At 45.9% G+C, this 17,549-nt stretch overlaps 1 protein-coding gene across 1 annotated transcript in view; it reads right to left on the reverse strand.

The window, feature by feature from the left end:
* The window catches only part of PEPD (peptidase D), a 168,585-nt gene that overhangs the window by 39,417 nt on the left and 111,619 nt on the right, over positions 1-17,549 (reverse strand). Inside the window, exon 10 of the mRNA XM_034425555.2 lies at positions 9,255-9,323. Coding sequence (XP_034281446.2) covers positions 9,255-9,323 — 69 coding nt within the window. The remainder of the gene's footprint in view (positions 1-9,254; positions 9,324-17,549) is intronic.

A 17,549-nucleotide genomic window follows, 5' to 3' on the forward strand; every position in this document is an offset into this window, starting at 1 on the left:
TATAAGTCTAAGTGCTATTGCTATTGAATCTGGGTACTGCACCGTTTTAACCTAATATCTTCTCTGTAAAAGTTTTAACAATCTTTCCCAACAGTTCCTGCTAGCCATTTCATCCCCAATTAAATCCAGAGAAAACTAGGATCCAGTCTCTCCCCCCCACTCCCCCCACACTTTAAGAGCTCAACGGCAAGAGGGAAATGGATGTGGCTGAGTTCAAAAGCCATTAATGAGGAAGCAGTTGGGCAGTTATAGTACAACAGACACATTGGCATCTCAATTAAAGGCAACGTTTTCCAGATTGCTTTAATTCTGGACAAAGAAGTTCTAAAAAAAAAGGGCTTACAGAAAAAAGGTTAAGGAGGTTTTACAAATTACTAGTTTACAAATTAACTTTCCAAGAAAAGTGGGAGAACTTGTGGGCTGCATAAGAGAAATTCCAAAGGTTTAATTGCTCCCCAAGATCCACATTTCCTGAACAAACAAGCAAAACGTTTCTGCCACTGTTTTGCTCATGCATTTTTCATCCAGGATCCACTGAGAAATATTGTTTTGCTGCTTTGTCTGGGTTGGCTTAAAAAAAATCATTTAGATTGCCTCCCTAAAGCAAACGCCTGTGCGCCCATCTGCAAGCACACTATAAATGCCAAGGCAATTTAGCAGACAAGGAGTATTGCAGGGGTCTGCTAATGAAGAAAAAAAGCCCCCTGCATTTTAGAGAGCAAGTAAACTTTGGAGAATCTGAACTAGGCATCCTGACATAAGGTAAATTCCCATTACAGAACTAGAATGAGCTAAATGTTTAGGAAATAATTCAATACATTAATATGCCAATGAAGTTTGAGCGTCTGTGAGGTGGACAATTTGGAAGTCAGCTGCAGGATCAATCAGAATAGAGCTGGAAGGGACCCTGGAGGTCTTTTAGTCCAGCCCCCTGCTCAAGCAGGAGGTCCTATATCATTTCAGATAGGTAGCTGTCTAATCTCTTCTTAAAAACCTCCAGTTTTTAAGTTTATGGGGTGACCACAATTTCTGAAGGCCAGCTGTTCCACTGGTTAATTGTTCTCACTCTTACTAGGTTTCTCCTTAATTCCAGGTTGCTTCTCTCTTTGAATAGTTTCCAACCATTGTTTCTTGTCCTGCCCTCTGGGGCTTTGGAGAATAATTTGACCCCCTCTTCTTTGCAACAGCCTCTCAAATACTGCCATACTGCTATCATGTCCCACCGGTCCTTCTTTTCTCTAGACTAGCCAAATCTACTTCTTCATATGTTTTCGTCTCCAGGCCTTTAATCATCCTAGTTACTCTTCTTTGCACTTTTTCCAAAGTCTCAACATCTTTTTTATAATGTGTTGACCAAAACTAGATGCAGTATTCCAGGTGTGGCTTTACTAGGGTTTTATACAGAAGTACTAATACCCCACATGATGTTGATTCTATGCCTCTGTTTATGCAACCAAGGATTGTATTAACTCACAGGAAGATTTTTCTTCCATAAGGAGCATCTGCTGTCCATAAAAAGAGCACAATTCTTTCATTAATATGCCCGATTTGATCTTCTGAATATTGTGGCCTTTGATTCACAAAAGACCTCTATTTATCCACTTTTTAAATCTGCAATGAGCCAACACACTCAAAATTCTCAGCTAGTCGGAGTTATTAAAGAATGAAAGATCATGCTCCCTGCTTGGTAGCAAGACCTCTTGCAAATTAAAGAATGGCGGGAGGAGGAAATTGAGAAGGAAAAAACCTCCTTCGTGAAACACTGAGAAATGAAGGCTTTGGAGAAGCATTAAATTTTAAAAAGGGGGATCTATGTTGTAAACAAAACCATATTTAGCCTGACTCATACGGTGGCACAAGCAAGGTTAAAATGAAAAGAAAATGTAGTTTACCAAGCATCTTTGAAATAGGAAGAGGAAGCAATATATTTTTAAAGAAAATCCACATGCATCCAGAATTGAATCCTGAACAAGATGATGAGGGGACAGGAGGCTAAAACATAAGATGAATAGTTGCAGGAACTGGGCCTGGCTAGTCTAATGAAGAGAAGGACCAGGGGAGACATGATAGCAGTGCTCCAATATTTGAGGGGCTGCCATAGAGAGGAGGGGATGTCAAGCTATTTTCTGAAGCACCCGAGGGCCAGACTAGGAACAATGGATGGAAACTGATCAAGGAGAGATTCAACCTGGAAATAAGGAAAAATTTCCTGACAGTGAGAACAATCAATCCATGGAACAGAAGTTGCCTTCGGAAGTTGTGGGAGCTTCATCACTGGAGGCTTTCAAGAAGAGACTGGACTGCCATCTGTCAGAAATGGTGTAGGGTCTCCTGCTTGGGCAGGGGGTTGGACTAGATGATCTACAAGGTCCCTTCAAACTCTGTTAATGTGTGTGTGTGTGTGTGTGTGTTAACAAGAGAGGATCCTGCATGGCTAAAATATTCTTGTAATTAAACTTCCAGAGTCCTTTCTTGGAAGTAACCTCCTCCAACTTCTTCAAACATGTTGGACTTCCTTTCCCTGGTTTGTCAGCCTCCGTCTAATGCCAGGTTGGGAAAGGGCGAATAAATGAGAGAAGATTCAAAATGGATTCCAAAGTCCATCCAACGACTCCTCTGCCTCCCTCCAGACTCATCCCTGAAGCAGCCACTCCTGACATCGATCCAATCTCTCACAAGGCCTTTGTCTGAGGGCTGCTAAATCCCATACAGATTCCACGCAGGATCCTGCATCAGGAGACTGGTGTCCGATGGGCTGCAGGGCACATATTGTACTCACAGTGCCCTGGCTAGTCTTAAGACCATCATGACTTAAGAATTAGGGAATTCTTGGAAACCGCTTTTGGACTTTGTGCTTGGGGGGTAGGGGGTGGGGGGAAATGAAGCTTTGATTTTGGGTTTGGCCAATTAGGTAGGTTGGTTGTTATAGAAATGGCTAGTATGTACAGATAGTCCTTGACTTACAACAGTTCGCTTAGTGACCGTTCAAAATTACAATGGCACTGAAAAAAGGGACATGGCCATTTTTCACACTTATGACCATTGCAGCATCCCCATGGTCACGCGATTTACATTCTGGACAGCTGGACAACCGACTCACATTTATGATGGCTACAGTCAGTGGTGGAATTCAAATTTTTTTACTACCGGTTCTGTGGGCATGGCTTGGTGGGCGTGGCTTGGTGGGCGTGGCAGGGGAAGGATACTGCAAAATCCCCATTCCCACCCCACTCTGGGGCCATCCAGAGGTGGTATTTGCCAGTTCTCCGAAATTTACTCAAAATTTCTGCTACCGGTTCTCTAGAACCTGTCAGAACCTGTCTTTATGTATATAAATCAATATTAGAACTATATGTATAAATGTCAAATTGAAGTAAGGGACAAAAATGGATATGTAAGAAATGTTTACTGATGTGAAACTGTTGAAAAGAAGAAAATTGAAAAAAATTCTTTTTTCTTTTTTTAAAACTGTTTAATAAAAATTATTTTTAAAAAAGAGAGAGAGAAACTGGGCAGTCACCTGTCTGAAATGGTACAGGGTTTCCTGCCTGAGAAGGGGTTGGACTAGAAGACCTCCAAGGTCCCTTCCAACTTAACTTCTCTTCTCTTCTCTTCTCTTCTGATTCTACTCTACTCTATTCCTGTATTATTATTTAAAAGCAAAAAGCTGAGGTTTCATGTTATTCCCTCATTATCTTTATTTTTCCTTCTATTTCTGTATTTCATATTTTGATAAACTAATAAAATATTTAAATCAGCAATTATGAATTAGAAAATTTAAACTATCAGTCTGCATCGTAAATAGATTTCCAGTAGCATGATGGTGAAGAGGCACATAGAGGATTGCAACAGTTTTCATACAGCTGAAGTCCCAACTGGTCTGAAATAAATTATACCAGCGATCTTTGAAGCACTGCAACCTGTGTGCGGATTTCTCTGTGCCAACATGCCAGCTTCTCTACAAAACTGTGCATGCAGTAGTTTTGTAAAGACCTGGGCACAGAGGCACATTTTCAAAGAAGGCAGAAATTGTTTACTGCACCATAAATTAAGTGAGAAGGGGGAAAGGGCTCTCTTTTCTCTTTTTCTGGTTTTATTTATTTCTACAGGACTTGGCATCTGTACATAAAGCCCTTGCCAGCCAATTTTGGCTCTGTTTTACCAGGTAGCATTCCTCTCAGTCCGAGACGTATCTAGATCCGTTCCAGTCGGGCTTCAGGCCCGGGCATAGCACGGAAACGGCATTGGTCGCGTTGGTAGATGATCTCTGGAGGGCTCGGGACAGGGTGTGCTCCTCTGTCCTGGTCCTGTTAGATCTCTCAGCGGCTTTTGATACCATTGACCATGGTATCATGCTGCACCGGTTGGAAGAGTTAGGGGTGGGAGGCACTGTGTTGCGGTGGTTCTCCTCCTTTCTCTCTGACCGGTTGCAGTCTGTGTTGACGGGGGGGCAGAGGTCGACCCCGAGGACCCTCATGGGTCGGTGCCGCAAGGGTTGGTCCTCTCGCCCCTCCTGTTCAACATTTATGTGAAGCCGCTGGGTGAGATCATCCGTGGTTTCGGGGTGGAGTACCACCAGTACGCTGATGACACCCAGCTGTACGTCTCCACCCCAGATGACCCCAATGATGCCCTTGAAGTGATGTCCCGGTGCCTGAAGGCCGTGCGGATCTGGATGGGGAGGAATAGGCTCAGACTCAACCCATCCAAGACCGAGTGGCTGTGGTTTCCGATGTCCCGATATAGTCAGTTGGCGCCATCACTGACTATTGGGGGCGAATCATCGGCCCCCACGGAGAGGGTGCGCAACTTGGGCATCCTCCTGGATTCACGGCTGTCTTTAGAAGAGCACATGACGGCCGTGACCGGGAGGATTTTTCATCAGGTTCGCCTGATTCGCCAGTTGCGTCCCTTTCTGGATCGGGACTCCTTATGCACGGTCACTCATGCCCTTGTCACCTCCCGCCTGGACTATTGTAATGCTCTCTACATGGGGCTCCCCTTGAGGAGCACCCGGAGGCTCCAACTGGCGCAGAGTGCGGCTGCGCGTGTGGTTATGGGAGCGACGTGGCGTTCCCATGTAACACCCCTCCTGCGCGAGCTGCACTGGCTCCCGGTGGTCTTCCGGGTGCGCTTCAAGGTTTTGGTTACCACCTTTAAAGCGCTCCATGGCTCAGGACCTGGGTACTTCGGGACCGCCTACTACCACCAATGGCCTCCCATCGGCCGGTACGCTCTCATAGAGAGGGGCTCCTCCGGATGCTGTCGGCCAAACAATGTCGACTGGCGGTGCCCAGGGCGAGAGCCTTCTCTGTGGGGGCACCCACTATCTGGAACGAGCTCCCCCCAGAGATACGGAGGATCCCGGATCTGCACACCTTCCGCCGCGCTTTAAAGACCTTTTTATTTCACCAGGCGGGCCTGGCCTAACTTTCTCCCTCTTTTTAAACATTTTTAATTTTTAATTTTTTAGTATTTTTAATATTCAAAGTTAAATTTGTTTTAAATTGATTGCGGTTTTAAATTTGTCTGGGCCAAATTATTTAATTCGATTTTATCTCTGCTTTTTAAATTTTGTATATATGTATTTTATTGTTGGCTGTTCACCGCCGTGAGTCCTTCGGGAGTAGGGCGGTATACAAATCAAATAAAATGAAAAATGAATGAAAATGAGACCTTGGTGGCCCCTTTTGTTGCAATCCTGTGCTTTCTCAGAGGTCCTCATTAGTCTTATCTTGCCAGAGACCAAATCTGCCCAGCAGCTGGAATTTGCAACAGCACCTTCCTCCTCATCTGATCTCCTCTTCTACCCAACCCAACCAGAGAACAATATCAGCTTTTAGGCAGGTTTCAGCACCATCCAAAATAACAATAGCAATCACACTAAAGACTTATATACCACTTCACAGTGCTTTACAGCCCTCTCTAATAGACAGAGTCAGCCTCTTGCCCCCAACAATTTGGGTCCTCATTTTATCGCTATCAGAAGGATGGAAGGCTGAGTCAAAGTTGAGGATCGAACTGCTGGCAGTCAACAGAATCAGCCTGCAATGCTGCCTTCTAACCACTGTGCCACCATGGCTCTTTCCAAATCCCATGTCCATTTTTAAATGGCAGGATACATCAAAGGCTCTTCTTAATTCCAGCTGTGTTGGTGGACTTTGGCTACAACCAGTTATGACAGCAATTTCTATTCCATCCAATTGCACATGAGTGCTGAAACAATGGAAGAGAAATGTTTGGGGCACTTCTGCCTCCCAGCCTCTCTCTTCCTTTTCACTGAGCTGGTGCATCAAGTGACAGGACCAATTCAGTGGTGGGTTGCTCCTGGTTCTGTCCGGTTCTTTAGAACCGGTAGTAAAAGCGGTGGGAGGTTCCGCCCCCACCCACCCGCCCGGATATCATAATTGACGATCCACCCCTGGGCCAATTCACAGTAAACAAGGGCTTTTTTCTGCCCCATCTTCACATTGTTGTGGCAACCCACCCAGGAAAGTTGGGGGTACAATTCTCAAATTCTTTAACATGTTGGGGGAAGAGACAGAAGAAGGAAAGGGGAGTGCAGACTAGCCATTGGAAAGCACATCACTGCCCCATAAGGTCAGGTAGGGGGCGCAGGTGGGCACACTACTCTATTCCTTCTCCCTGGAAAGGTGAATGGCAAGAGAAACAGCTTCTCCTCCCCCCCCACCCCCGGTAGCTGTTCCAAAGGAAGCTTGGAAGCTCCTGGGGAAGGGCTGGCTCTAAAATAAGCCAAGCTGTTTCCCATCATTTCGATAGAAAGTGTGGCTTTTCACGTAGCCAATCCAGGGCAGGCCAAGCAAACCCGCCCACTTCTAATTTGCACTAAGAGGATGTTTTATACGGAATTCGGCTAATCAATTAACCCCAGATTAAATATGCATGAAAGGATTTCAGCGCTTGATGGCTGCTCAGCCATCTCGGCACTTCCCCTAATTTTGCCAGCACAACTTCTTTTATTTTTAATGAAGACTCTTTAAGTCCCATTTCCTTCTTGCTGGAAATATTGATCAGCGAGATGTTATTTTTATTGAGCCAACTTAGCAGCTTTATGACGGCACAAGTTTTAGTTCAGCTCAGCTCTCTGCCAGGAACAGGGCAACCATTAAAAAGGTGCTCCCCAGAAGCTGCTCAGCGGATGGACGGCCTTCTGTTGTGCCGTGTGACGGGTTATGGTTGAATCCCACCATATTTTAGAAAGATAACCCTCCCTCCCCAAAAAAGAGCCACGTCTGATGACTGAACACAGCTGGAGAAAGAGCTCCAGTGCCGGGTCTTTTCGTAACCCCCAGCCCTTTCTACAGCCCCCCTCCCAAGCACCAATCCAAAACTGATAGCATGTTTCCATTGTGAGTTGGGAAACACACCTACATCCTGTAAGCCCCAAAAGATGTTTTGAAGAATTGACCTTGCAAAGAGAGTCTCACAAATCCCCCACCCAGCTAAAGCCCAAGAAAAAAGAATCAGCAGGTCCCAGCTCAGCTAATCCACATCACAGCCTTAACTACTAGGACCCTCAGCCGGCCAAAGTTTGCCCACCCTTTGCCACACATGGGGGGTGGGGGGTGGATGAAAACCAGCCCTGGTTTCTGAACAATGAAATTGTACTTCTAAGATGGTTCTTCTGACCCAGCTCCCCAAACATGACAAACCCTCTGTATTTAAACCAATGATTCCTTTATTAGGAGCGCCAGCAGCCCCGGCAAACAGTTTCTCTCTCATCGCAGGCTAACAAGTCTGTCCAGCAGGGAGATGAATAGTTGTCTGCCACATCTATTCATCTCTGCCCCCTGCCTTTTATCTAGGGTGGGCTTCGCTAGCAGTGATGGCTCTTTCTTCCCAAGGACTGGCCCATAGATTTCCACTCCTCTCCTTTCCTCTGCCTTCTGCGCATCCGTGCGTCAGGCACTGGGCCCAGCTGTTCCTCCTCTTCCTCATCAGCCACCTCCAGACCTGGGGGCTGTTGACTCTCCATCTGAGGGCTGATGGACGGCCCAGGCTCCACCTCTGTCTCTCTCTCTCTCTGTGCCAGCTCCATTCCCTCTTCCCCCTCGGAGCTCCCAGGTTGCCCTGAGGCTGACCCTGACTCCCACCCCTCCTCCTCCTCCTCTGATTCGGCTGCTGGAGGGGTGCAACACTGGCAGGTAGGTGTTATCACTTGGACACACATACAGTAAATTCTATTTTGTAATAGCCACAGACCACAGGAAAGGTGGAGGAAGAAACTTGGAAGATTTATAGAAAAGGCACAAATGGTAACATTTCTGGATTCTGGGCCTAAGGATATTCTTGTTGGTATCCCTTAGGGAGAGGTCCCCAACCCCAGGCCCACTATTGGGCCTTGAGCCTTTCAGAACTGGGCCGCAGAAGTGGTGGGCGAGTACACACATCTTCACATGTGCAAGCAGTGGGTGAGCGCATGCACGCGTGCTCCATTTGCATGAGCGGCATCTGCGTGGCCCCAACACTTGTGCAAATGGAACTGTGCGTACGTGCTTGCCCACGTGTACAGAACCAACCCCTCTTTTCCCCTGCAACACTGGTCCGCAAAGCCAAAAAGGTCGGGGAACTCTGCCTTAGAGTCAAGAGTGCAGCAGCTCTCTAATATGCCAGCGGTCACCCCAGTGTTAACCCTGAAGCTGACCTAGCCAAGGCCACACTGGAGCTGGGGGATAAGGGAGGGGGGAGCAGAGATAGCTGAGGTTCTGTAGCCAAAACAAAATAATTTCTCCTGGGAACCAAGGACATTCCCACAGGTGACCAGAGAGAGAGGAGGAGTGAAGTTACCTGGCAACTGGACAGCATCTTGATTGGACCATGTGACTGATTGTTTGGGGAAGGGGGAAAACTTTTACTTTTAATCAGGTGAAAACCACAGGAACATTCAGAGTCGGTTTTCACCAGATCTGTGCCAATATGGTATGTGCAATAAAGCTATTCTTTGAGGAACCTACCTGCCTTGGAGTTCTGTTTGCTATGGGCGTATTGCTTGGAACCCTGACCCCCAACTCTCTGTATGGCTGTGCCAGATTAGGCTACTCCAAGGTCTTCCATTTTTATGGGCCTCACTCAATAAACCTTCCCTTGTTTTCGTTTTTCACCGAAGCATTCGATCTAGGCATGCTAAATAACTTGCACTTAATTTAAAAGCTTCCCTATTGTTGTGTACAAGCTCCACATTCATCCCACGCTTTGGGAAATCAATGCCGCTCCCCCCACTCCCAATGCTTTACCTGCCACAGATGCAGGTGTAGGAAGTGTGCCGCATTCCTCCTTGCTTGTAGCAGTAGTGCTCGAACAGGCTGAAAACCAAGAAAGCAGAGAATTAATCATTTGTCCAGAAGCTGCAGAGCACTATCTCAAGAAAGGCAGCCCCCATTTATCTCGTGCTACTCAGTTTTTTTAGCGCAAACTCCCCGTCTCCTCCATACAGATTTTAACTCACAAGAAGTCTGTAGGAAAAAGAGCACACACATACACATACACATACACACACCAACACCAGGAAGAAAAAAGCCTCAGACACTTGGGAAGGTGGGCAGGTGGACTGATCCCTTCATTCTTAAGGCTTATGTGGCTCTGAACTACAGGCAGTCCTTGACTTACAATAGTTCATTTAGTGATCGTTTGAAGTTACACTGAAAAAAGTGACTTATGACCGTTTTTCACACAATCAACTGTGGCAGCATCTCCATGGTCAAAATTCAAACACTTGGCAACTGACTCATATTTATGACGGTTGCAGTGCCTTGGGGTCATGTGATCATCTTTTGCGACCTTCTGACAGGCAAAGTCCTTGGGAAGCCGGATTCACTTAACAACCGTGTGACTAATTTAACAACTGCAATGATTCTCTTAACATTAACTTATTGTTTGGCTGTGCACCACCCTGAGTCCTTCGAGAGTAGGGCGGTATAGAAATCAAATCAAATAAATAAATAAATAAACAACCATGGCAAGAAAGGTCGTAAAATAGGGCAAAATTCATTTACAAATGTTTCACTTAGCAACATAAATTTTGGGCTCAATTGTGGTCCTAAATCGAGGACTACCTTGATTTAGGACTACAATTAATCCATTTGACTCCCTGACACTTATAATACCAGAAGCAAAACATCATCTAAGTCGGAGGTCTCTAACCTTGGCAACTTTAAGCCTGGAGGATTTCAGTTCCCAGAATTTCCCAAAGCTGGCTGGGGAATTCTGGGAGTTGAAGTCCGCCAGGCTTAAAGCTTTGCTGGCTGGGGAATTCTGGGAGTTGGAGTCTGTCAGGCTTAAAGTTGCCAAGGTTGGAGACCCCTGATCTAAGCATTAAAAGCAAAATCCTCCCCCCAAACCAGAAGGCCCAATACAGAAAGGGCTGCTTCACCACACCCAAGGCAAGGCCAGATGCAGGAGCACAAGGTCACTGCTGGCACAGCATCTTCTGGGAAGCCAGCTTTTATCTTAGCAGGTTGTGCAAACCACGGGATTTATTTTAGGGGTTCTGTTCAGACACTGCGCGTGATGTGAACACGGCTCTTGTGTTTTGTCAGCTCAGGATCAGAGTTCAGTGAGTTTCTTGAACTCGGGCAGAAAAAAAAAGAGTATTTCATCTTTGCAAGTCTGAGAAACAATGTACTAAAGAAGAAACCGCCTTTCTCAGCATGAAAATTTATGCATGGAATTACTTGCTACCACATGCCGGGGTGGGAAAATAGCATACATGGGTTGAAAAGGTAGAGACACAGACCAACCTTAACTTTCACACCCATCAAACATTACTTATAAATATATCTTAGTCAAGGCTGTGGTGTTCCCAGCTGCAATGTCTGGCTGTGAAAGTTGGACCATAAGGAAGGCTGAGCACCAAAGAATGGAGGCCTTTGAACTCTGGTGCTGGAGAAGACTCCTGTGAGTCCCTTGGACTGCAAAGCCATCCAACCGGTCAGTCCTAGAGGAGATCAACCCTGACTGCTCTTTAGAAGGCCGGATCCTGAAGATGAAACTCAAATTCTTTGGCCACCTGATGAGAAGGAAGGACTCCCTGCAGAAGAGCCTAATGATGGGAAAGACTGAGGGCAATTGAGGCCTTTGAACTCTGGGCTGGAGAAGACACCTGTGAGTCCCTTGGACTACAAGGCGATCCAACCGGTCAGTCCTAGAGGAGATCAACCCTGACTGCTCTTTAGAAGGCCAGATCCTGAAGATGAAACTCAAATACTTTGGACACCTAATGAGAAGGAAGGACACCCTGGAGAAAAACCTAATGCTGGGAACCATGGAGGGCAAAAGAAGAAGAAGGGGATGACAAAGAACGAGGTGGCTGGATGGAGTCCCTGAAGCAGTCGGCATGAGCTTCAATGGACTCCAGAGGATGGTAGAGGACAGGAAGGCCTGGAGGAATGTTGTCCATGGGGTTGCGATGGGTTGGACACGACTTTGCAACTAACAACAACAACAATATATCTTATATTTATATTGTTTTTTTCCAGTCCAAGATGAAAGCTCACATTCTCACCTAACCATGGAGCTTCCTGTCTGACCCAACCTACCTCCCAAGATGGATAAATTAGGAGACACTGTTGTGAATCACAATTTGGAAGGGCTACTGAGGCTATGGAGGGCAGCTATAGGGTTATAAGCTAAAACATCTTGGCTAGATTGTTGTCTACCTTCCACTTGAAGATGTCCAATGAAGGAGACTCCAACATCTTTCTGGGAAATATCATTCACTGTCAAATTAAGGAATCTAGTTATTTAAAATAGAACAAAACAAAAGCTACCCTTCCTTAAGCCAAATGGTTGTTTTCTACTATGAGCTCTGGAAGGATAGGGGGAGTGAATCTTGATCATCTTCAGTGCAATATATTTGATAAGTGTCATCTACTCCCCCAGGTCTTCTCTTCTCAACTCATTCTCTTCCTTTCATTCCTTTTCATTGAGGGTTGTCCCTGATCACCCTTGTTGAACCAGTCTCTATGGGGAATTCTGAAAGTCTGAACCCAGAACTGAACCGGTACGATCAAAGCAAAATAAAAGGGAATGAAATGACAGCTCTTAAGAGGAAAATGTAGGATATAAATGTACCAAATGTATACACAGCAATGTCCATCCCGGAACACGGCTTCAGAGAGAGAGGGGGGGGAGGGAGGGAGGGAGGGAGGGAGGGAGGGAGGGAGGGAGAGAGAGAGAGAGAGAGAGAGAGAGAGAGAGAGAGAGAGAGAGAGAGAGAGAGAGAGAGAGAGAGAGAGAGAGAGAGAGAGAGAGAGAGAGAGAGAGAGAGAGAGAGAGAGAGAGAGAGAGAGAGAGGAAGGAAATTTTCCATCCAGACTCTGGGAAGCCCATGGGGAAACAACCTATAGGTCTTCAGACAGACACTATGGAACGGCAACTCCCAATATCTCTTGCTTGCCACACATGGAGAGAGTTGAGTTGAACTCTCCAGAGTTCCACATCTGGAGAACCATGAGGTCCTAGGAGCAGAATAAATCCTAATCTGCTTGGCTCAGATTTAGGAAGGCTCCTACACCATGTGCCTTCAAACTTGGCCTTGAAATATTGAGCTGAGTTACCAGCCATGTTCAATGTAGATGTTATGATAGTGAAAACAAATCCAGATGTAGCATTTTTTCCAATGAGCAAATGTTATGTTAGGCATATGTTTTTGAGAGATCCAGTGACCAAATAACCTGAAGGGGCTACCCTCACCTAGAAACTGACTGGGAGCCAGTGCAGCTCATGGAGTAATGGAGTCCCATGGGGGTCACCCAGGTACATCCATAACTGCCTCTGCTGACACATTCTGGACCGGTGACTATTTTCTAGTGGTCTTCAGGGGGCAGCCTCGTGTAAAGCACATGGCAGTCATCCATTTGGGAGGTGGCTGAGGCATGGATGATTGTGACTGGCATTTCCTGATCCAGGAACAGGCACAATTGGCCACAAGACAAATCAAGCAAAGGACCACTGGCCACTGAGAATGAAGGATGAAAAATTCCTAATTCCAGGGGGCCCTAAAACCCAAAGTCAGGCTTGCTAGGGATGAGGTGAAGCCCCTTCTTCCCTACTTGGATCATCCCCTTCCCACCCACCCTGCCCCTCCTTTTTATCTAAGTTGTTTTGCACCGTTGGGAATAGAGTGGCATAGAAATAAAGAAATAAATCCTTGGCAGTTTTACGCATCAGACTAAATCACGCTCTTCAGATGGCAAAACATTCCCTGCGCCTTCCTTGTCCTGCATCCCAATCAACCATTGTCATAGATTAGCACACCCATCCAATTGCAATGACCAAATTCAGAAGCGAGAGGGGCATTCACACATCTTTGCCAAAACCAAACAAGCTGTAATTATAGTTCAGTATAATTTGCACACTCAGTTGCCCTTTGAGTTTGGACTCTAGAACTAACAAGCTATGGGAGCAGATATCAACCACGTTACATTTAATACACACAGAGAGAGAGGGGGGGGGGGACTCCATTCTCAACAAGTGAAAATGGAAATAACTGCAAGTACTAAACTCTGCCTCCTAGGCAGAAAGTGAACAACACATTCCACGATAAGTAGTAACTCCGTCAGTTCAACTCAGTTAGTTTTTATTATTCAGCCATTACTGTACAAAGCTTCCAGAGGAAAAATATGATGGAGAAATTCGAAAATCTAAAACCGAGCCAGTAAAAATAACAGAAGATTTTAAATTAATTCCACCTCTGTAATCAACCACAAACTGATTACTTGGCTAATATCATTACAAACACAGAAACTTTATTGGATCCCGTATTGTAAAGCAAACAAATACATATCTTCCCCTCCTGGAAATCACACCAATTAGTGGTTTCCTTTAATGCACTAGTAGGTATTTTTCCTCTAGAGAATACGAGGATATGAGATATATGTCATGTCATGTTTCAATAACTGTCAGACCTGGCCCCATTCTGGTCTCTTAGGAAAGAAACACTCTCGACTCCATTCCTAGGGAAAAGGTTATTTTTACTAAAAGCCAAGCGGTTACAGTAGCAAAGCCAGATCTAAGAGGTTGCATGCAAAGATCAGTATTTAACTTTCCCTTTTCTATTCCACACCCCGTTATCTCCCCATTGTCCAGTCACATTCAAAGAAGATGTTTTAGTAACTGTCCCAACATTTGGCAGGCCAGATGGTGAGCCTTTGCATTCCGCTCCCAGGTCTGCGGCCTTGAGATGTCTCTGGGCTGCACAAAGTTTACTTTCAGTTTCCTACAGCTCCCTCCCCCCAAGACTTATTGCAGACTGGGATCTAGGAAAGCATACGTTTAATAGTTATACAGAGTTGGAAGGGATCTGTAGGTCATCTAGTCCAACCCGCCCACCCAGGCAGGAGACCCTACACCATTACTGACAGATGACAGTCTAGTCTCTTCTTGAAAGCCTCCAGTGATGAACTTCTGAAAGCAAGCTGTTATGTGAGCAAAGGATGGCAGCTCTAACTATAATCCCCGCTCAGCAGTTACCAGTAGTCCTGGAATATAATGTTTAGGGTGTCCTTCTGGCAAAGCTTACAGTTGCATTAACGGAGGGATACCATCAGGATCAAGTGAGGTACTAATACTACTCTATAAAGCCAACACCTAGAGTACTGCATCCAGTTTTGGTCACCACACTATAAAAAAGATGTTGAGACTCTAGAAAGAGTGCAGAGAAGAGCAACCAAGAGGGGACCGGAAGCTAAAAATACGCTGAACAGTTGCAGGAACTGGGCATGGCTAGTCTAGTGAAGACGAGGACCAGGGGAGACATGAGAGCAGTCTTCCAGTCTTCCAGTATTTGAGGGGCTGCCACAGAGAGGAGGGGGTCAAGCTATTTTCCAAAGCACCTGAAGGCCAGACAAGGAATAATCAATGGAAATTGACCAAGGAGAGAAATAAGGAGGAATTTTCTGACAGTGAGAACAATCAACCGATGGAACAGAAGTTGCCTTCGGAAGTTGTGGGAGCTTCATCACTGGAGGCTTTCAAGAAGAGACTGGACTGCCATCTGTCAGAAATGGTGTAGGGTCTCCTGCTTGGGCGGGGAGTTGGACTAGATGACCTACAAAGTCCCTTCCAACTCTGTTCATCTGTTAGATTAAAGGGTCTGGAGGAAAAAAATGTATGATGAACGTTTGAGAGAACTAAGTATGTCTAGCCTATTGAAGAGAAGGACCAGGGGAGACATGATAGCAGTGTTTTAATATTTATGGGGCTGCCACAGAGAGGAGGGGGTCAAGCTATTCTCCAAAGCACCTGAGGGCCAGACAAGGAGTAATGGATGGAAACTGAACAAGGAGAGATTCAACCTAGAAGTAAGGAGAAATTTTCTGATAGTGAGAGCAATCAACCAATGGAACAGAAGTTGCCTTCAGATGTTGTGGCAGCTTCATCCCTGGAGACTTTCAAGGGGAGATTGGACTCCCATTTGTCAGAAATAGTATAGGGTCTCCTGCTTGGGTGGGGGGTTGGACTAGATGACCTACAAGGTCCCTTCCAACTCTGTTAATCTGTTAAATCTGTGGTGGTTAGGGAATGATGGGAACTGTAGTCCAATATACTTGGAGGGCACCATGCTGGGGGAGGCTGTTCCATTTCCTAGGTTCCAACAACATTTTGACTTATGCTCTGACAACCTATTACGGCAAGCTCTAATGCTCTTGCTGAGTGGATCAAATGCAAGACCCTTCAAGAGACCGTCAAATCCATGCCCCCTTTCAGATGCAACATTTCCTGCCGCTTCACCGTTCTTCCTGACATCAATGCTGTTCTTCCTAAAATCTTCAGGACTTTCTTTACTGGAGCTAGATGGAAAAGATCATGCGGCCAGAAAGGGTTCACATTCTCAAAACCGTTGAGTTGCAGTTGTCTTCCTTTAAGGCAGTGTTTCTCAACCTTGGTAGCTTGAAGATGGGTGGACTTCAACTCCCAGAATCCCCCAGCCAGCAACGCTGGCTGGGGGATTCTGGGAGTTGAAGTCCACCCATCTTCAAGCTTCCAAGGTTGAGAAACACTGCTTTAAGGTTTTAAAAGAATGAAAGGCAAAATGCCGTGGAAAGCATCCCTATATGTGGAAAAGCCAGCCAGAAACATAATTGTGGGGCTGGGGGTGAGGAAATGGAAGTGGCTTGAAGAGGGACTTCACAGGAGGTTAGCATCCACATTCCCCTCCTTTTCAGGTAGGATTCCAAAACCCATCCAAAAGTGGATGAGCTCACTGACCAGGAGAGAAAGTACAAGTAGTGCTCGACTTACAACAGTTCATTTAGTGACCATTCAAAGTTACCATGGCGATGAAAAAAGTGGCTTATGAGAGTTTTTCACACTTACAACCCTCATGTCACGTGATCAAAATTCAGATGCTTGACCGTTGACTCATACGTATGACGGTTGCAGTGTCCCGGGGTCATGCGATCCCCTTTTGCGACCTTCTGACAAGTAAAGGCGATGGGGTAACCAAATTCGCTTAACAACCGTGTTTAGCAATTTAACAACTGCAGTGATTTGCTTAAGAAACGTGGCAAGAAGAGTTGTAAAATGGAGCAAAGCTCACTTAGGAAATGTCTCACTTAGCAACAGAGATTTTGGACTCAATTGCGGTCATAAGACAAGGACCGCCTGACTAGCCTTTCTTCTAGGATTTTTTCCTTCAATCCAACGTCAATCTCGGTTGGTATACCAGAGACCTCCTCCAGGGGGAGCTCTTCCGCCTTCGGAGATGCTCCAGCCTTCCTTGAGTGATGAATGCTTTGCCATCCGACAAGGACAGATGGATCCCAGCTACAATTAATATAGGATTAACTGCTTTAAGAGTCAAGCACATATTAGAGCTCCTTTCCATCTTCGTGAAATATGCTCTAATAACAATCCAATTCCCTTTAATATGGAAAGGATTGAGGGGGGGACCTCATTTATTGTAATATTAAAATCGTTTCATTAACATAGGAATGGTAATGGGACCATTCAGGTTTTTCAGAGACATTCACGCGAGACCGTCCTTCGGCAGCAGCTCCTACCAGGGAAGCTATTAGGAGCACATTTAATAGCAATAGCAATAGCGCTTAGACTTATATACCGCTTCACAGTGCTTTACAGTCCTCTCTAAGTGGGTTTACAGTCAGCATCTTGCCCCGACAATCTAGGTCAGTGATGGCAAACCTTTTCGGCACCAAGTGCCCGAACCGGAATAGGGATGCTTGTGCATGCCAGAGCACCGAAAACCCAAAGACCAGCTGGTGGTGCACACGTGCATGCCGGAAACCCATAGACCAGGTGGCCGATCGCATGCTGGTCTTTGGGTTTCCGGCACTCCAGCGCGCATGAAGACCAGCTGGCAGGCGCGCAGATGTGCGCTGGAAACCAGAAGAGCAGCTGGCGACGGCACACGTGCCCACAGAGAGGGCTCTGCATGCCATCTAGGTCCTCGTTTTACCCACCTTGGAAGGATGGAAGGCTGAGTCAACCTTGAGCCGGTCAGGACTGAGTGAGCAGTGAGTTAGCCTGTAGTAACTGCATGAAGATCCATGTCAGTTGCACATAAAACT

This window comes from Pantherophis guttatus, chromosome 11 (assembly GCF_059756535.1).
Source record: "Pantherophis guttatus breed Tessera chromosome 11, ASM5975653v1, whole genome shotgun sequence".
NCBI classification, from domain to species: Eukaryota; Metazoa; Chordata; class Lepidosauria; order Squamata; family Colubridae; genus Pantherophis; species Pantherophis guttatus.